We start from the raw sequence: 19,748 nt of genomic DNA, 5'->3' as shown, positions 1-19,748 counted from the left end.
ACACACACACACACACACACACACACACACACACACACACACACACACACACACACACACACACACACACACACACGCGCACACACACGCGCACACACACACACGCACACACACACGCACACACACACACACAGTATCATGACATGTCTTACACTTCTCCGTCTGTAGTGGAGGTGTGAGGGGGAGTGGAGGGAGGAGCGGATTAGGGGTCTGCTGCGGGCCAGGGGGCGAGAACTTCGTCTGGAGCTGGACACGCTGCTCTCTGGGGGTCTGGTTGAAGGCCTGGAGGTATTGTGGTCGTGGACCAGGCCTCTGCTTATCATCCTTCCCAGTGCAGGAGCACTCTGAGTGGGCAGAGAGAGATGTGAGAAGAGGGTACGTCCATGGAAGATGGAACAGAAGAATACTCATAACAAACAAATTCAAACACTTCATTTCTGTGCTGTCCTTCTATTGCTTTGTTAGTCTAGCCCTCTCCTTCCTCCTCCCTCCCTCTCCCACGCTCCTCTCCTTCCTTCTCCTTCCCTCTCCCTCGCTCCTGTCCTTCCTTCTCCTTCCCTCTCCCTCGCTCCTGTCCTTCCTTCTCCTTCCCTCTCCCTCGCTCCTGTCCTTCCTCCTCCCCCCCTCTCCCTCGCTCCTCTCCTTCCTTCTCCCTCGCTCCTCTCCTTCCTCCTCCTTCCCTCTCCCTCGCTCCTGTCCTTCCTTCTCCTTCCCTCTCCCTCGCTCCTGTCCTTCCTTCTCCTTCCCTCTCCCTCGCTCCTGTCCTTCCTCCTCCCCCCCTCTCCCTCGCTCCTCTCCTTCCTTCTCCCTCGCTCCTCTCCTTCCTCCTCCTTCCCTCTCCCTCGCTCCTGTCCTTCCTTCTCCTTCCCTCTCCCTTGCTTCGTTCCTACCTTCTCCCCACACACACACGCACGCACACACACACAGAAACAGAGCATCCCACATCAGTCCTTCATGAAAACCTTTATCATAACTCTTCATTAGAATCCAGATAAGATTCCGGGAGTGGAAAACCCAGCTCTGGGAAAAGCCTGGCTTTCGGAAAAAACTCTCCTCGTTATGGAAGAACAGAGGGGCAGGACTTATGAAGGGGGAAGAGAGGAAGAGATGAATGGACAGATCATGAAGAAAGGGGGAGAGAGAGAGGGAGAGAGGAAGTGAAAACCATAGAGAGAGGGGAGGAGAGGAATGGACAGACCATAGAGAGGGGAGGAGAGGAACGGACAGACCATAGAGAGGGGAGGAGAGGAATGCCTTCCCTATAGCTCAGTTGGTAGGGCATGGGGTTTGCAACGCCAGGGTTGTGGGTTCGATTCCCACGGGGGACCAGCACAGAAAAAAAATGTATGAAATGTATGCATTCACTACTGTAAGTCGCTCTGGATAAGAGTGTCTGCTAAATGACTAAAATGTAAAGGAATGGACAGATCATAGAGAGAGGAGAGGACAGGAGAGGAATGGGCAGATCATGAAGAAAGGGGAGAGAGGAATGGACAGATCATAGAGAGAGGAGAGGAATGGACAGATCATAGAGAGGGGAGGAGAGGAATGGACAGATCATAGAGAGAGGGGAGGAGAGGAATGGACAGATCATAGAGGAGAGGAGAGGAATGGACAGATCATAGAGAGAGGGGAGGAGAGGAATGGACAGATCATAGAGAGAGGAGGAGAGGAATGGACAGATCATAGAGGGGAGGAGAGGAATGGACAGATCATAGAGAGAGGGGAGGAGAGGACAGGAGAGGAATGGGCAGATCATGAAGAAAGGGGAGAGAGGAATGGACAGATCATAGAGAGAGGGGAGGAGAGGAATGGACAGATCATGAAGAAAGGGGGAGAGAGGAGAGAGGAAAGTGAAGACCATAGAGGGGATGAGAGGAATGGACAGATCATAGAGAGAGGGGAGGAGAGGAATGGACAGATCATAGAGAGAGGGGAGGAGAGGAATGGACAGATCATAGAGAGAGGGGAGGAGAGGAGAGGAATGGACAGATCATAGAGAGAGGAGAGGAGAGGAATGGACAAATAAAAGGCTGTATTAACAGCTGACAGGCTGAGTGATATTAAGTATTGTAGTATATCTCTGTATTAACAGCTGACAGGCTGAGTGATATTAAGTATTGTAGTATATCTCTGTATTAACAGCTGACAGGCTGAGTGATATTAAGTATTGTAGTATATATCTGTATTAACAGCTGACAGGCTGAGTGATATTAAGTATTGTAGTATATCTCTGTATTAACAGCTGACAGGCTGAGTGATATTAAGTATTGTAGTATATCTCTGTATTAACAGCTGACAGGCTGAGTGATATTAAGTATTGTAGTATATCTCTGTATTAACAGCTGACAGGCTGAGTGATATTAAGTATTGTAGTATATCTCTGTATTAACAGCTGACAGACTGAGTGATATTAAGTATTGTAGTATATCTCTGTATTAACAGCTGACAGACTGAGTGATATTAAGTATTGTAGTATATCTCTGTATTAACAGCTGACAGGCTGAGTGATATTAAGTATTGTAGTATATCTCTGTATTAACAGCTGACAGACTGAGTGATATTAAGTATTGTAGTATATCTCTGTATTAACAGCTGACAGACTGAGTGATATTAAGTATTGTAGTATATCTCTGTATTAACAGCTGACAGGACTGTCCTTTGTGTGGAGGGTACAGGGTAGGCCAGGAGACACAGAGAGGACTGTCCTTTGTGTGGAGGGTACAGGGTAGGCCAGGAGACACAGAGAGGACTGTCCTTTGTGTGGAGGGTACAGGGTAGGCCAGGGGACACAGAGAGGACTGTCCTTTGTGTGGAGGGTACAGGGTAGGCCAGGGGACACAGAGAGGACTGTCCTTTGTGTGGAGGGTACAGGGTAGGCCAGGGGCAACAGAGAGGACTGTCCTTTGTGTGGAGGGTACAGGGTAGGCCAGGGGACACAGAGAGGACTGTCCTTTGTGTGGAGGGTACAGGGTAGGCCAGGGGCAACAGAGAGGACTGTCCTTTGTGTGGAGGGTACAGGGTAGGCCAGGGGACACAGAAAGGACTGTCTGTGTGATTCTCTTAGATTAAGAAGTTTGAGATAAGAGGTCTATCAGTCTTTCTATGTTTGTTTCCTTCATGTAAGCTCTATAAGGGATTTAGGCCTGGGTTGCTGTGGGCTAAGCACATTATGACAAATGCATTTATAAAAGTGCTAAACAAATCAAATTTGATTGATTAACTTAAGTAAAGCTAACCTGCCAACAGCCAAGCCAAGCATGTAGTTCAGCATTTTTCAGGTTTATTTACTGCTTGTCTGCCAGGTAGGTTGCCAGGTCGGTCCTCAGAAACATATGTATTTGATGGAGGAGAACCTGAAATGCTGAGCGTTCTTGATTTGCATTGCTGCTGATGTGCTGGGTTGACAGATTTGCCCAGATAAAGATTGTTTCAAACAATTAGGGGTTCCTGAAGATTGTTGCTGTTAGTTAGTTGATTGTTTGGTTGTTTGGTTAGCTGGTTGGTTAGCTGGTTGGTTAGTTAGCTGGTTGGTTGGTTAGCTTGTTGGTTGGTTGGTTAGCTGGTTGGTTGGTTGGTTAGCTGGTTGGTTAGCGGATTGGTTGGTTAGCTGGTTGGTTGGTTAGCTGGTTGCTTGGTTGGTTGGTTGGTTGGTTAGCTGGTTGGTTAGCGGATTGGTTGGTTGGTTGGTTGGTTAGCTGGTTGGTTGGTTGGTTAGCTGGTTGGCTGGTTGGTTAGCTGGTTGGCTGGTTGGCTGGTTGGTTGGTTGTTTTGTTGGTTAGCTGGTTGGTTAGCTGTTTGGTTGGTTAATTAAATGGTGTGTTGGTTAAAAGTTAGAGGGTGTTGGTATGGGAGCCATCTTGTTTAGTCACTGTTAACTATCCTGTTAACTATGTGATGTTTAACTAGGTTGTAGTGATGCTATAACACTGGGATGGAACTGTACTCTACTGTGTTGCCGGATTGTATGAAGTTACGAGTTCCCCTCGTTAAGGGATTAATGCTGAGTTTCCGGCTGGAAGCCAGATGAAGGCAGACCAAAACACACACACTGCATACCCCACCCCCACCCCCACCCCCCACCCCCATACCCCACCACACACCCCCACCACACACAGACAGATTTATACAAACATTTAATGATGGAAAACAACAGGTTTGGGTTGCATCCAAACAATTACTGTTAATTAATTCAACCATAGATTAAACTGTCGTCTGCACGCATGGCAACACGCTGGCTGGCTGAGGAACATGTGTGTGGTATGCTGACTTACTTTCAACAGAGCTCTGTGTGTGTGTGTGTGTGTGTGTGTGTGTGTGTGTGTGTGTGTGTGTGTGTGTGTGTGTGTGTGTGTGTGTGTGTGTGTGTGTGTGTGTGTGTGTGTGTGCCATTCTCTTTACTGAACTGGCCATTCTCTGACCCCTAAAGAGCATATGACTGACTGTATGTCTGTGTTCTATCAGATGGTCTGTGTTCTATCAGACTGTCTGTGTTCTATCAGACTGTCTGTGTTCTATCAGACGGTCTGTGTTCTATCAGACGGTCTGTGTTCTATCAGACTGTCTGTGTTCTATCAGACTGTCTGTGTTCTATCAGACGGTCTGTGTTCTATCAGATGGTCTGTGTTCTATCAGACGGTCTGTGTTCTATCAGACTGTCTGTGTTCTATCAGATGGTCTGTGTTCTATCAGACGGTCTGTGTTCTATCAGACGGTCTGTGTTCTATCAGACTGTCTGTGTTCTATCAGACGGTCTGTGTGTGTTCTATCAGACTGTCTGTCTATGTTCTATCAGACTGTATGTCTGTGTTCTATCAGACTGTCTGTGTTCTATCAGACTGTCTGTGTTCTATCAGACTGTCTGTGTGTGTTCTATCAGACTGTCTGTCTGTGTTCTATCAGACTGTCTGTGTTCTATCAGACTGTCTGTGTTCTATCAGACTGTCTGTGTGTGTTCTATCAGACTGTCTGTCTGTGTTCTATCAGACGGTCTGTGTTCTATCAGACTGTCTGTCTGTGTTCTATCAGACTGTCTGTCTGTGTTCTATCAGACTGTCTGTGTTCTATCAGACTGTCTGTGTTCTATCAGACTGTCTGTGTTCTATCAGACGGTCTGTGTTCTATCAGACTGTCTGTGTTCTATCAGACTGTCTGTCTGTGTTCAATCAGACTGTATGTCTGTGTTCTATCAGACGGTCTGTGTTCTATCAGACGGTCTGTGTTCTATCAGACTGTATGTCTGTGTTCTATCAGACGGTCTGTGTTCTATCAGACGGTCTGTGTTCTATCAGACGGTCTGTGTTCTATCAGACTGTCTGTGTTCTATCAGACTGTCTGTCTGTGTTCTATCAGACTGTCTGTCTGTGTTCTATCAGACTGTCTGTCTGTGTTCTATCAGACTGTCTGTCTGTGTTCTATCAGACTGTCTGTGTTCTATCAGACTGTCTGTGTTCTATCAGACTGTCTGTGTTCTATCAGACTGTATGTCTGTGTTCTATCAGACGGTCTGTGTTCTATCAGACGGTCTGTGTTCTATCAGACGGTCTGTGTTCTATCAGACTGTCTGTGTTCTATCAGACGGTCTGTGTTCTATCAGACTGTATGTCTGTGTTCTATCAGACGGTCTGTGTTCTATCAGACGGTCTGTGTTCTATCAGACTGTCTGTCTGTGTTCTATCAGACTGTCTGTCTGTGTTCTATCAGACTGTATGTCTGTGTTCTATCAGACTGTCTGTCTGTGTTCTATCAGACTGTCTGTCTGTGTTCTATCAGACTGTATGTCTGTTCTATCAGACTGTCTGTGTTCTATCAGACTGTATGTCTGTGTTCTATCAGACTGTCTGTGTTCTATCAGACTGTCTGTCTGTGTTCTATCAGACGGTCTGTGTTCTATCAGACTGTCTGTGTTCTATCAGACTGTCTGTCTGTGTTCTATCAGACTGTATGTCTGTGTTCTATCAGACGGTCTGTGTTCTATCAGACGGTCTGTGTTCTATCAGACTGTCTGTGTTCTATCAGACGGTCTGTGTTCTATCAGACTGTATGTGTTCTATCAGACTGTCTGTCTGTGTTCTATCAGACTGTCTGTCTGTGTTCTATCAGACTGTATGTCTGTGTTCTATCAGACTGTATGTCTGTGTTCTATCAGACTGTCTGTGTTCTATCAGACTGTCTGTGTTCTATCAGACTGTCTGTTTGTGTTCTATCAGACAGTCTGTGTTCTATCAGACTGTATGCCTGTGTTCTATCAGACTGTCTGTGTGTGTTCTATCAGACGGTCTGTGTTCTATCAGACTGTATGTCTGTGTTCTATCAGACTGTCTGTGTGTGTTCTATCAGACGGTCTGTGTTCTATCAGACTGTATGTCTGTGTTCTATCAGACTGTCTGTGTGTGTTCTATCAGACGGTCTGTGTTCTATCAGACTGTCTGTCTGTGTTCTATCAGACTGTCTGTCTGTGTTCTATCAGACTGTCTGTCTGTGTTCTATCAGACTGTCTGTGTTCTATCAGACTGTATGTCTGTGTTCTATCAGACTGTCTGTCTGTGTTCTATCAGACTGTCTGTCTGTGTTCTATCAGACTGTATGTCTGTGTTCTATCAGACTGTCTGTGTTCTATCAGACTGTATGTCTGTGTTCTATCAGACTGTCTGTGTTCTATCAGACTGTCTGTCTGTGTTCTATCAGACTGTCTGTCTGTGTTCTATCAGACTGTCTGTCTGTGTTCTATCAGACGGTCTGTGTTCTATCAGACTGTATGTCTGTGTTCTATTAGACTGTATGTCTGTGTTCTATCAGACTGTCTGTGTTCTATCAGACTGTCTGTGTTCTATCAGACTTGTCTGTGTTCTATCAGACTGTCTGTGTGTGTTCTATCAGACTGTCTGTGTTCTATCAGACTGTATGTCTGTTCTATTAGACTGTATGTCTGTGTTCTATCAGACAGTCTGTGTTCTATCAGACTGTCTGTGTTCTATCAGACTGTCTGTGTTCTATCAGACTTACCAGTTCTGATTGTTGTGTTTCTGGTTTGTCGTTGTCAGAGTGGGAGGAGCTAGCAGCGCTGAGTGCTTCCTGTATGTCCAGATTGAGCTGATCCAACTTCCTCATCAGCTGACTCATAGAATCACACCACGGGGACCGTGCCTGGGACAGAGACACCGACAGAGACACACACACACACATTATAATGTGACCAGATTAAGCCCCCAAAAAAGCCTGGCACTTGCCCAAACAAACACGGAGTGGGACATACACAATGTAAACAGATGAGGCTGGTAGAGAAGACTGGTAGAGGAGGCTGGTAGAGGAGACTGGTAGAGAAGACTGGTAGAGGAGACTGGTAGAGGAGACTGGTAGAGAAGACTGGTAGAGGAGGCTGGTAGAGGAGACTGGTAGAGGAGACTGGTAGAGAAGACTGGTAGAGGAGGCTGGTAGAGAAGACTGGTAGAGGAGGCTGGTAGAGAAGACTGGTAGAGGAGGCTGGTAGAGGAGGCTGGTAGAGGAGGCTGGTAGAGAAGACTGGTAGAGGAGGCTGGTAGAGAAGACTGGTAGAGGAGGCTGGTAGAGGAGGCTGGTAGAGAAGACTGGTAGAGGAGGCTGGTAGAGGAGACTGGTAGAGGAGGCTGGTAGAGGAGACTGGTAGAGGAGGCTGGTAGAGGAGGCTGGTAGAGAAGACTGGTAGAGGAGGCTGGTAGAGGAGACTGGTAGAGGAGGCTGGTAGAGGAGACTGGTAGAGGAGGCTGGTAGAGAAGACTGGTAGAGGAGCCTGGTAGAGGAGACTGGTAGAGGAGGCTGGTAGAGGAGGCTGGTAGAGGAGGCTGGTAGAGGAGAAGTGTAGAGGAGACTGGTAGAGGAGACTGGTAGAGGAGGCTGGTAGAGGAGACTGGTAGAGGAGGCTGGTAGAGGAGACTGGTAGAGGAGGCTGGTAGAGGAGACTGGTAGAGGAGGCTGGTAGAGGAGACTGGTAGAGGCGACTGGTAGAGGAGACTGGTAGAGGAGGCTGGTAGAGGACACTGGTAAAGGAGACTGGTAGAGGAGGCTGGTAGAGGAGACTGGTAGAGGAGACTGGTAGAGGAGACTGGTAGAGGAGGCTGGTAGAGGAGGCTGGTAGAGAAGACTGGTAGAGGAGGCTGGTAGAGGAGGCTGGTAGAGGAGGCTGGTAGAGAAGACTGGTAGAGGAGACTGGTAGAGGAGACTGGTAGAAGAAGCTGGTAGAGGAGGCTGGTAGAGAAGACTGGTAGAGGAGGCTGGTAGAGGAGGCTGGTAGAGGAGGCTGGTGGAAGAGACTGGTGGAAGAGACTGGCGGAAGAGGCTGGCAGAAGAGGCTGGCAGAAGAGGCTGGTAGAGGAGGCTGGTAGAGGAGGCTGGTAGAGGAGACTGGTAGAGGAGACTGGTAGAGGAGACTGGTAGAGGAGGCTGGTAGAGGACACTGGTAGAGGAGACTGGTAGAGGAGACTGGTAGAGGAGGCTGGTAGAGGAGGCTGGTAGAGAAGACTGGTAGAGGAGGCTGGTAGAGGAGGCTGGTAGAGGAGGCTGGTAGAGAAGACTGGTAGAGGAGACTGGTAGAGGAGACTGTTAGAAGAAGCTGGTAGAGGAGGCTGGTAGAGAAGACTGGTAGAGGAGGCTGGTAGAGGAGGCTGGTAGAGGAGGCTGGTAGAGAAGACTGGTAGAGGAGGCTGGTAGAGGAGACTGGTTGAGGAGACTGGTAGAGGAGACTGGTAGAGGAGGCTGGTAGAGGACACTGGTAGAGGAGACTGGTAGAGGAGGCTGGTAGAGGAGACTGGTAGAGGAGACTGGTAGAGGAGACTGGTAGAGGAGGCTGGTAGAGGAGGCTGGTAGAGAAGACTGGTAGAGGAGGCTGGTAGAGGAGGCTGGTAGAGGAGCAAGGTAGAGAAGACTGGTAGAGGAGACTGGTAGAGGAGACTGGTAGAAGAAGCTGGTAGAGGAGGCTGGTAGAGAAGACTGGTAGAGGAGGCTGGTAGAGGAGGCTGGTAGAGGAGGCTGGTAGAAGAGGCTGGTGGAAGAGACTGGCGGAAGAGGCTGGCAGAAGAGGCTGGCAGAAGAGGCTGGTAGAGGAGGCTGGTAGAGGAGGCTGGTAGAGGAGACTGGTAGAGGAGACTGGTAGAGGAGGCTGGTAGAGGACACTGGTAGAGGAGACTGGTAGAGGAGGCTGGTAGAGGAGACTGGTAGAGGAGACTGGTAGAGGAGGCTGGTAGAGGAGGCTGGTAGAGAAGACTGGTAGAGGAGGCTGGTAGAGGAGGCTGGTAGAGGAGGCTGGTAGAGAAGACTGGTAGAGGAGACTGGTAGAGGAGACTGGTAGAAGAAGCTGGTAGAGGAGGCTGGTAGAGAAGACTGGTAGAGGAGGCTGGTAGAGGAGGCTGGTAGAGGAGGCTGGTAGAAGAGACTGGTGGAAGAGACTGGCGGAAGAGGCTGGCAGAAGAGGCTGGCAGAAGAGGCTGGTAGAGGAGGCTGGTAGAGGAGGCTGGTAGAGGAGACTGGTAGAGGAGACTGGTAGAGGAGACTGGTAGAGGAGGCTGGTAGAAGTCCAGATGCAACATCTCAAATGGTTGAAATAAGATTAGCACCTTTGAAATCCCTAAAAAATCAGCAGTACTAAGATATTATTGTTTTTCCAGCCTTACTAAAGCAGTTAGTATGAAACACACTGATGCTTGCAGAGCCTAGTCCTCTGTGGATAAACTGATGTTGAAACACACTGATGCTTACAGAGCCTAGTCCTCTGTGGATAAACTGAGGTTGAAACACACTGATGCTTACAGAGCCTAGTCCTCTGTGGATAAACTGAGGTTGAAACACACTGATGCTTGCAGAGCCTAGTCCTCTTTGGATAAACTACAGCTGAAACACACTGATGCTTACAGAGCCTAGTCCTCTGTGGATAAACTGATGTTGAAACACACTGATGCTTACAGAGCCTAGTCCTCTGTGGATAAACTACAGCTGAAACACACTGATGCTTACAGAGCCTAGTCCTCTGTGGATAAACTACAGCTGAAACACACTGATGCTTACAGAGCCTAGTCCTCTGTGGATAAACTGATGTTGAAACACACTGATGCTTACAGAGCCTAGTCCTCTGTGGATAAACTACAGCTGAAACACACTGATGCTTACAGAGCCTAGTCCTCTGTGGATAAACTACAGCTGAAACACACTGATGCTTACAGAGCCTAGTCCTCTGTGGATAAACTACAGCTGAAACACACTGATGCTTACAGAGCCTAGTCCTCTGTGGATAAACTACAGCTGAAACACACTGATGCTTACAGAGCCTTGTCCTCTGTGGATAAACTACAGCTGAAACACACTGATGCTTACAGAGCCTAGTCCTCTGTGGATAAACTGAGGTTGAAACACACTGATGCTTACAGAGCCTAGTCCTCTGTGGATAAACTGAGGTTGGAGGAACACACATTAACATTTCATAAACTATGAAAGAGATGCACTGTGAGTGAGTGGAAGTGTGTTTGTGTGTTTGTGTGTTCGTGTGTGTTTGTGTGTGTGTTCGTTGCCATTCATAGCCAATTGAAATTCCCCTACTCCATGTCTTCTCCCCACTCTCCCTCCCTCTTCTCTCCCTCCCTCTTCTCATCTCCCTCTGTCCTCTCCCCTTTTCTCTCCTTCCCACTCCCCCCACCCCCACTCCTCACCCTCCTCTCTTCCCCAGCAGGTTATAAATAGCATCGACAGTACAGAGTCGGTCCGCTGTGTCTCGGTAGGAATCTGGAGATCTGGGGTCGCAGGCTCACAGGAAATGGCTTTACCGCCAAATCATAAATGAAGATATTTCACAAAATGGTCGACACGATCAGAGTAGTAGGGCTGGGGATGTGGGGTACTTGTTGGTGTGTGTGTGTGTGTGTGTGTGTGTGTGTGTGTGTGTGTGTGTGTGTGTGTGTGTGTGTGTGTGTGGTTGTTTGTGTGTGTCTGTGTGTGTGTGTGTGTGTGTGTGTGTGTGTGTGTGTGTGTGTGTGTGTGTGTGTGTGTGTGTGTGCGTACGCTTAAACCAGCTCCTCAAAGAGACCCTATGTGCTGCTATCTGCCCCTAAGAACTCTGGGGTTGAAACAAAGAAGCTTGTTCATTTCCTGGAGGACCGACCAGTGAACAAGTACCTCAGTCAGTCAGGTGACCAATCAGGGCCTGGAGAGAGAGAGAGAAAAGGGCTGGGGAATTGAAATTAAGTTTTTAGAACAAATCCTCAACATCCCTGTTAGTGGCAGCGATGGCTAGAGTAAGATCTCTCTCTCTCTCTCTCTCTCTCTCTCTCTCTCTCTCTCTCTCTCTCTCTCTCTCTCTCTCTCTCTCTCTCTCTCTCTCTCTCTCTCTCTCTCTCTCTCTCTCTGTCCCTCTCTCTCTCTCTCTCTGTCCCTCTCTCTCTCTCTCTCTCTCTCTCTCTCTCTCTCTCCAGGCCTAAAGGTTGAGGTAGGAGGGAACACGGGTTACTGTGAAGGTAGGGGGGAACATGGGTTATGGGGGAGGGAGGGAGACAAATTCACCACACACTGAAACATGCCAGCGCACACACACACAGCACACACACACACATACACACCTAGCTGGGGATCCTGACAGACCAGAGGGAGTGACCCTTAATCTGATTGAGTGACAGTTGACATCTGAACCCTAGAGGTCATAAGGTCACGGAGAGACAGAGTGATTCACCACAATACAATGTCCAGAAAGATATTGACTATCAATTGAACTGTCTAACCCTAACCATTCCAACCAACCAGCTGTCCATGTCTTATTTCCACTGAACCAACCAGCTGTCCATGTCTTATTTCCACTGAACCAACCAGCTGTCCATGTCTTATTTCCACTGAACCAACCAGCTGTCCATGTCTTATTTACTAACCCTAACTATTCCACTGAACCAACCAGCTGTCCATGTCTTATTTACTAACCCTAACTATTCCACTGAACCAACCAGCTGTCCATGTCTTATTTCCACTGAACCAACCAGCTGTCCATGTCTTATTTCCACTGAACCAACCAGCTGTCCATGTCTTATTTACTAACCCTAACTATTCCACTGAACCAACCAGCTGTCCATGTCTTATTTACTAATCCTAACTATTCCACTGAACCAACCAGCTGTCCATGTCTTATTTCCACTGAACCAACCAGCTGTCCATGTCTTATTTACTAACCCTAACTATTCCACTGAACCAACCAGCTGTCCATGTCTTATTTACTAACCCTAACTATTCCACTGAACCAACCAGCTGTCCATGTCTTATTTACTAACCCTAACCATTCCACTGAACCAACCAGCTGTCCATGTCTTATTTACTAACCCTAACCGTTCCACTGAAACAACCAGCTGTCCATGTCTTATTTACTAACCCTAACCGTTCCACCCAACCAACCAGCTGTCCATGTCTTATTTACTAACCCTAACCGTTCCACTGAACCAACCAGCTGTCCATGTCTTATTTACTAACCCTAACCGTTCCACTGAAACAACCAGTTGTCCATGTCTTATTTACTAACCCTAACTATTCCACTGAACCAACCAGCTGTCCATGTCTTATTTACTAACCCTAACCGTTCCACTGAACCAACCAGCTGTCCATGTCTTATTTACTAACCCTAACCATTCCACCGAACCAACCAGCTGTCCATGTCTTATTTACTAACCCTAACCGTTCCACTGAAACAACCAGCTGTCCATGTCTTATTTACTAACCCTAACCATTCCACCGAACCAACCAGCTGTCCATGTCTTATTTACTAATCCTAACCATTCCACCGAACCAACCAGCTTATTTAGTCTTATTTACTATTAACCAGTCTTATTTACTAACCCTTCTTTACTGACTACTACTAGTTACTAAACTGATTCCACCCTGACTACTCATTCTAATAGACATGGATAACCATAACAGAGTAACAGACATTCTGAGAATGTTGGCCTGGCCCTGGATATGGCCCTGGATCTGACTGGCTCTGACTCTGGCTCTGGCTTGGCTCTGACTGGCCCTGACTGGCTCTGACTCTGGCTCTGGCCCTGGCTCTGGCGCTGGCTCTGGCGCTGGCTCTGGCTCTGGCTCTGGCCCTGGCCCTGACTGGCTCTGGCTCTGGCCCTGGCTCTGGCTCTGGCTCTGGCCCTGGCTCTGGCTCTGGCTCTGACTGGCCCTGACTGGCTCTGACTCTGGCTCTGGCCCTGGCTCTGGCGCTGGCTCTGGCGCTGGCTCTGGCTCTGCCCTGCCCTGACTGGCTCTGACTCTGGCTCTGGCTCTGGCTCTGGCTCTGCACTGGCTCTGGCTCTGGGTCTGGCCCTGGCTCTGGCTCTGGCTCTGGCCCTGGCCCTGACTGGCTCTGGGTCTGGCTCTGGCTCTGGCTCTGGCTCTGGCTCTGGCTCTGCTCTGGCTCTGGCTCTGGCTCTGGCCCTGGCTCTGGCTCTGGCTCTGACTGGCCCTGACTGGCTCTGGCTCTGGCCCTGGCCCTGACTGGCTCTGACTCTGGCTCTGGCCCTGGCTCTGGCTCTGACTCTGGCTCTGGCTCTGGCTCTGACTGGCCCTGACTGGCTCTGGCTCTGGCTCTGGCTCTGGCTCTGGCTCTGCTCCAGGGGAGAACGACTCTCCCTCTCAATAAAGCCAAGGAAGTTCATGGCCAACCTCGCTACTGTAGGCATTGTTAGCAGAAAACATTATAGTGAATGGAAAAATGACAATCTTTGTGTTCAATCTTGGTACCAATAATTGCTTCTAATACACCAGATGTATGTTCCTTGAACTGATTATTTTAATATCTCTACACTCTGTCAATCATTGACTTTAAAACCCTGGTCTGCACCTGACATGGAACCCTGTAGTGCAATACTTTCAACTGCCCAGAGCACAATTGAGACCCTATTCCCTATATAGTGCACTACTTTTGACCAGGGCCCATAGACTCTGGTCAAAGTAGTGCAGTATATAGGGAATAGGGTGCCATAGGGCTCTGGTCAAAGTAGTGCAGTATATAGGGAATAGGGTGCCATAGGGCTCTGGTCAAAGTAGTGCACTATATAGGGAATAGGGTACCATTGGGCTCTGGTCAAAGTAGTGCACTATATAGGGAATACTAGGCCAGGCACTCAGAACACCAGAACACCAGAACTATAGAACAGGAGAATATCATACACTGTTATCCAAAGACACACACACACACACACACACACACACACACACACACACACACACACACACACACACCACACACACACACACCACACACACACACACACACACACACACACACACACACACACACACACACACACACACACACACACACACACACACACACACACACACACACACACACCACACACACACCACACACACACACACACACCACACACACACACACCACACACACACACACACACCCCACACACCCACACACCCACACACACACACACACACACACACACACACACACACACACACACACACACACACACACACACACACACACACACACACACACACACACACACCACACACACACACACACACACCACGGAACGTTAGGATAACCTGCCAGTGGAACGTTAGGAGAACCTGCCAGTGGAACATTAGGAGAACGTGCCAGGAGCCCCGGCCGGACCTCGCTGACAGGTGTGAGAACGTGGTCAGGAGCACGCTCACACTCACAGAACGCCTGCTGGCACATTGCATGCTGGGAGCTTGGGATGCCAGGGCTGACCAGAGAAAAATGAGCGGAATTCGGGAATGCCTGCCAAACCTCTCTCTCTTTCATATTTTCTCCCTCACACAAAAAACACACAAACACACAGAAACACAGACAGACAGACAGACAGACAGACAGACACACAGACACACAGACACACAGACACACACACACACACACACACACACACACACACACATTTCAGTGAGAGAAATGTAACAATGGCGCCCTCTAGTGGTGAATATAGAGTAGTACTGCTTTTCTCACCTGTTTCCTTTCAGCCTCTTCCTCCTCCTCCTCATCTTCTTCTTCCTTGTCCTTTAACCTGGTCTTATTGGTGGAGCCCAGGCCAATCAGAGAGCCAGTGGGCGGGAGTTCCTGTCCTTTCCTCAGCCTCTTCCTGTTCCTGCTCACGTTTCTACGGCGACGGCTGACTAGGAACTCCTTATACTGCGGCAGCTCAGGGATCTCTTCATCCTTCTCTTCATCCTCTTCCTCCTCCAAATCATCACCACCCTCATCCTCATCGCCCGAGGAAGACTCCTCTCCATCGAGGCTCTGGGTGACGAAGGCTCTAGGTGGGCTGATGTTGTCGTCTCCAGAGAACACGATAGCGCTGGGTTTGTGTTTTACGATGCAGAACAGGTCCATGGAACTACCCTCGCCTGGCCCTGGGGCATCTAGACACCCTTCCTGGGGGGTATCAAGGGCAACAAGGCCCAGAGTCTGGCCAGGAGAGAGGGGCGGAGAGGAGACTGGAGAGGAGGGTGGAGAAGGGGTCTCCTTCGGCCTCTCCGGCTCCTCTATAGGCTCCCTAACACGCTGTTTCCCAGAGCGTCCATTCACCTCTGTGACCAGACCAGACTCTGTAGGACACACCTGTATGTGTGGAGTAGTCTCAGTCTCCGTCCCAAGCTCCACCTCAGTATCACAGCTCATAGTGGAGGTTTGGTCCACCTCGTCCCACGTCTGACCCGGGGTCAGTCCACTCTCTATGGGATCTGCTTCACAGCACACATGGGAGGGAGACCTATGGTCCATGTCCACCTCATCTATGTCTCTGTTCGTTGTGGTTTGAGTCTGAATAGGTCCACTGTTCATGGGCTCTGGGTCTCCTGATTTCCCCAGGGGAGGTGGTGTGGACATGGGACTCAGGGCATCACAACACTGCACTACAGAGGTAACCTCACCGTGACCCTGACCTTCAACCTCACCGTGACCCTGACCTTCAAACTCACCGTGACCCTGTAGATCCTCCAGTAGAACGGTCACTGTGTCCAGTGTCTGGCCTTGTCTGTGAGGGGGTTGATGACTGACTGGAAGAGTAGCTACTGGTCCTTCACACATCGCCATGGTAACTGGTTGGCGATCCAGCCACGGCGGTCAGTCCTGGAAAAATGTTTCCTAAATGGGCTGTCGCCATAGGTAGTAGGCCTTGTTATCTGCACAGAGAACAGTTCAATATTCTGTTTAGGCCTATACGTCAACATTATCAATCATTCATTTCTGGGAGGATTATAGAAGGTCAACTCTATTACAGTGGCATGACGTGAAACTGAACACAGACTAAAACATTTCTTATTCATTTGAAAAAAAATTAAGTGGGTCAATTTTACTCAAGAATAGTTGAGAATGCCAGTGCAGATAGGCGACAGAATAAAAAAATTCAGTTCCATTTAAATATGATTCTCCAGCTGGCTCGAGACGAGCATCGCATCTGTTTCAAGTCTGGATCTGTTTCTGACGCGTGCTCGAGATTCAGCGCTGAGAAATCTGCACAAAACTGAATTGATTTATGACCTGCTTCAAAAACCACAAAGAATTATATTCATTATTCTCTAACCTCATCAACAGCTTGAAAACCCCACAGAAACATACCTTTAAACTCTAAACTTGAAACTGTCTCCAAACAGGGAAGTGGTGCTATAGCCTACATTTTCTCTCAGCTCCACACCGGGTAACCTTGTCATTGCCTGTTTAAGCCTACATTTCCTTGATGGCTACTCCAGATATTTGTATTCCCTGACCCTGTTTTAGCTCAGGCTGAGTGGTTGTGCATGTTTTTTCCTTGTCGTTTCCAAATAATGTGGTGGTGGTGGATCAACAACTTTAGCCTCATTTCCTACATTGACTTGAATTTAGTTTGAATTGATCCCATCTATAGCATATGCCTATGCTAATAATACTTGCTGACTAATAATACCTGCTGACTTACAATGTTCTGAAGGATATCATAAGAAAAGCACAAGAGACAGAGAGACAGAGAGACAGAGAGACAGAGAGAGAGAGAGAGAGAGAGAGAGAGAGAGAGAGAGAGAGACAGAGACAGAGACAGAGAGACAGACAGACAGAGAGAGAGACGAGAGACAGAGAGAGCATGACAGACAATGAATTAAATTCATCTGTAGTATTTTCTTACCTGTATCTGAGACACTGTGCAGGAGAGGTTGTTAAGGAAGGAAAGAGGAACTGTCCAGACCCCAGACCCCAGAACCCAGAACCCAGACCCCAGAACCCAGAACCCAGAACCCAGACCCCAGAATTCCAGTGGATTTATAGTCCCGGGAAGAGTGTTGTAAGAGCAGCTGTGTTATCCTTGGTAAGGCAGGTCCATACAATCCCAGTGTCCACTATGAGCCCTGTGACCCTGCCAGTGCTCCCTTCAGCCAACAGACAGAAGCAAACCCAGCAGTGAACAACGTGTGTTTGCATGTCATAAGGCTGAGATGGGGAGATAGGGGAGGGGGTTTTACCTCTGAAAGAGAGAGAGAGTTGAGAATGAGGAGGGACTGTGAGAGAGCGAGAACGAGAGGAGGGGAGAGGAAGGAGAGAGAGAGAAAGAGAGAGAGAGAGATAGAGGGAGGTGTTCGGTGTTAAGGACAGAATGATGAGTCTTCTTCCTTTACTACCTCATTAAACCGTGAGGAGGAGAAGGAGAGGACTGGTTTGACAGACAGGTAATGAGAAGTAGGCAACATCTGTGCAGGTGTGGAGTGGAATGTGTGTGAGAGAGAGAGAGAGAGAGAGAGGGAGAGAAAGAGGGAGAGGTACATCAACCCCCTCGCTCCCTTATAAATATAACTTTACTCCAGGCTATGGATTCTTTCACCTTAAACATACATTCCTCAGAGAAGAATGAAGTCATGCTTTTTACCTCTATCTATCTCTCCCTCCTCCACCTTCTATGTCTCTCTCTCTCTCTCTATCTCTCTCTCTCTCTCTCTCTGTCTCTCTCTCTCTCTGTCTCTCTCTCTCTGTCTCTCTCTCTCTCTATCTCTCTCTCTCTCTCTCTCTCTCTCTCTCTCTCTCTCCTCTCTCTCTCTCTCCCCTAAGCGTCTCTTCCTATCAGCAGAATCTGTTCAGTCAGCTTCTTAAAGTAAAGACAGGGTTATGGCTAGGCTGTAGAATGACAAGCTTCATTAAACACACATTCCACAGAGAAGTATGAAGTCATGTTTTTTTCCTCACTCCCTCGTCCATCTCTATCTTTCTATCTAATCTTCTCTGCAACAGAATCTGATCTGTCATCTTCTGTGCTATTTTGTTCCATTTTTTGCGTTGTTTGTAACTTATTTGTTAACTTATTTTGTACACAATGTTGCTGCTACCATCTCTTATGACCGAAAATAACTTCTGGACATCAGAACAGCGATTACTCACCACGAACTGGAAGAAGCTTATTCCTTTAACGAGTCCAATGAGAAAGATATACTGCTCTCCCAGGAACAGGCCAAAATCCCCGTCATTTGGGTGAAGAAAAGACGGAGGAAAAGAGGAAGCAGATTGAGCTGCCTTTTGAGAATCCGTAGGCGAGCGAGTAAACTCCCACTGCCATCAATTCTACTTGCTAACATGGAATCGTTGGAAAATAAAATGGATGACCTATGATTACAATTATCCTACCAATGGGACATTAAGAATTGTAATATCTTATGTTTCACCGAGTCGTGGCTGAACGACGACGCGGATAATATAGAGCTGGTGGGATTTTCCATGCACCGGTAGAACTGGTAAGATGAGGGGGGTGTTGGTCTTTGTCAATAACAGCTGGTGCGCGATATCTATTATTAAAGAAGTCTCGAGGTATTGCTCGCCTGAGGTAGAGTACCTTATGATAAGCTGTCGACCACACTATCTACCAAGAGAGTTCTCATCTGTATTATTCGTAGCCGTCTATTTACCACCACAGACCGATGCTGGCACTAAGACCGCTCTCAACCAACTCTATAAGGCCATAAGGAAACAAGAAAATTCTCACCCAGATGCGGCACTCCTAGTGGCCGGGGACTTTAATGCAGGCAAACTTAAATCAGTTTTACCAAATTTGTACGAGCATGTCACATGTGTAACCAGAGGGAAAAAAAATCTAGACCACCATTACTCCACACACAGAGATGCATACAAGGCTCTCCCTCACCCTCTATTTGGCAAATCTGACCATAATTCTATCCTCCTGATGCATAGAAGCAAAAACTAAAGCAGGAAGCACCAGTGACTCGCTCAATACGGAATTGGTCAGATGACTCGGATGCTACGCTACAGGACTGTTTTGCTAGCACAGACTGGAATATGTTCTGGGATTCATCCAATGGCATTGAGGAGTATGCTACCTCAGTCACCGGCTTCATCAATGAGTGCATTGACGACGTCGTCCGCACAGTGACCATATGTTCATATCCCAACTAGAAACCATGCATTACAGGCAACATCTGCATCTGCAGACAACAATCAAACAAGCAAAGCGTCAATACAGGGTTAAAATTGAATACTACTACACCGGCTCTGACGCTCGTCGGATGTGGCAGGGCTTGAAAACTATTACGGACTACAACGAAACCCAGACGCGAGCTGCCCAGTGACGCGAGCCTACCAGACGAGCTAAATGCCATTTATGCACGCTTCGAGGCAAGCAACACTGAAGCATGCACGAGAGCACCAGCTGGATGACTATGTGATAACGCTCTCCGTAGCAGATGTGAGCAAGACCTTTAAACAGGTCCACATTCACAAAGCCGCGGGGCCAGACAGATTACCAGGACGTGTA

General features: G+C 48.2%; 1 protein-coding gene across 2 annotated transcripts in view; it reads right to left on the bottom strand.

Annotated features, from left to right (window-relative positions):
• stard13a (StAR related lipid transfer domain containing 13a) overlaps positions 1–17,478 on the bottom strand; it is a 184,763-nt gene extending 167,285 nt beyond the window's left edge. The window contains exons 1-4 of one of the 2 annotated variants that reach the window (XM_082958304.1): positions 17,124–17,478; positions 14,972–16,146; positions 7,006–7,146; positions 153–344 (exon numbers count right to left, since the gene is read on the bottom strand). In XM_082958304.1, the coding sequence (XP_082814430.1) occupies positions 153–344; positions 7,006–7,146; positions 14,972–16,057 (1,419 nt within the window). In that variant the 5' untranslated portion in view covers positions 16,058–16,146; positions 17,124–17,478. The remainder of the gene's footprint in view (positions 1–152; positions 345–7,005; positions 7,147–14,971; positions 16,147–17,123) is intronic. The other variant, XM_045690196.2, reaches the window with a different exon arrangement.
• Between the last annotated feature and the right edge of the window lie 2,270 nt (positions 17,479–19,748).

The sequence above is a fragment of the Salmo salar genome, chromosome 11 (genome assembly GCF_965601325.2).
Source record: "Salmo salar chromosome 11, fSalSal1, whole genome shotgun sequence".
NCBI lineage: Eukaryota > Metazoa > Chordata > Actinopteri > Salmoniformes > Salmonidae > Salmo > Salmo salar.
This window is presented reverse-complemented; position numbering and strand designations above follow the sequence as displayed.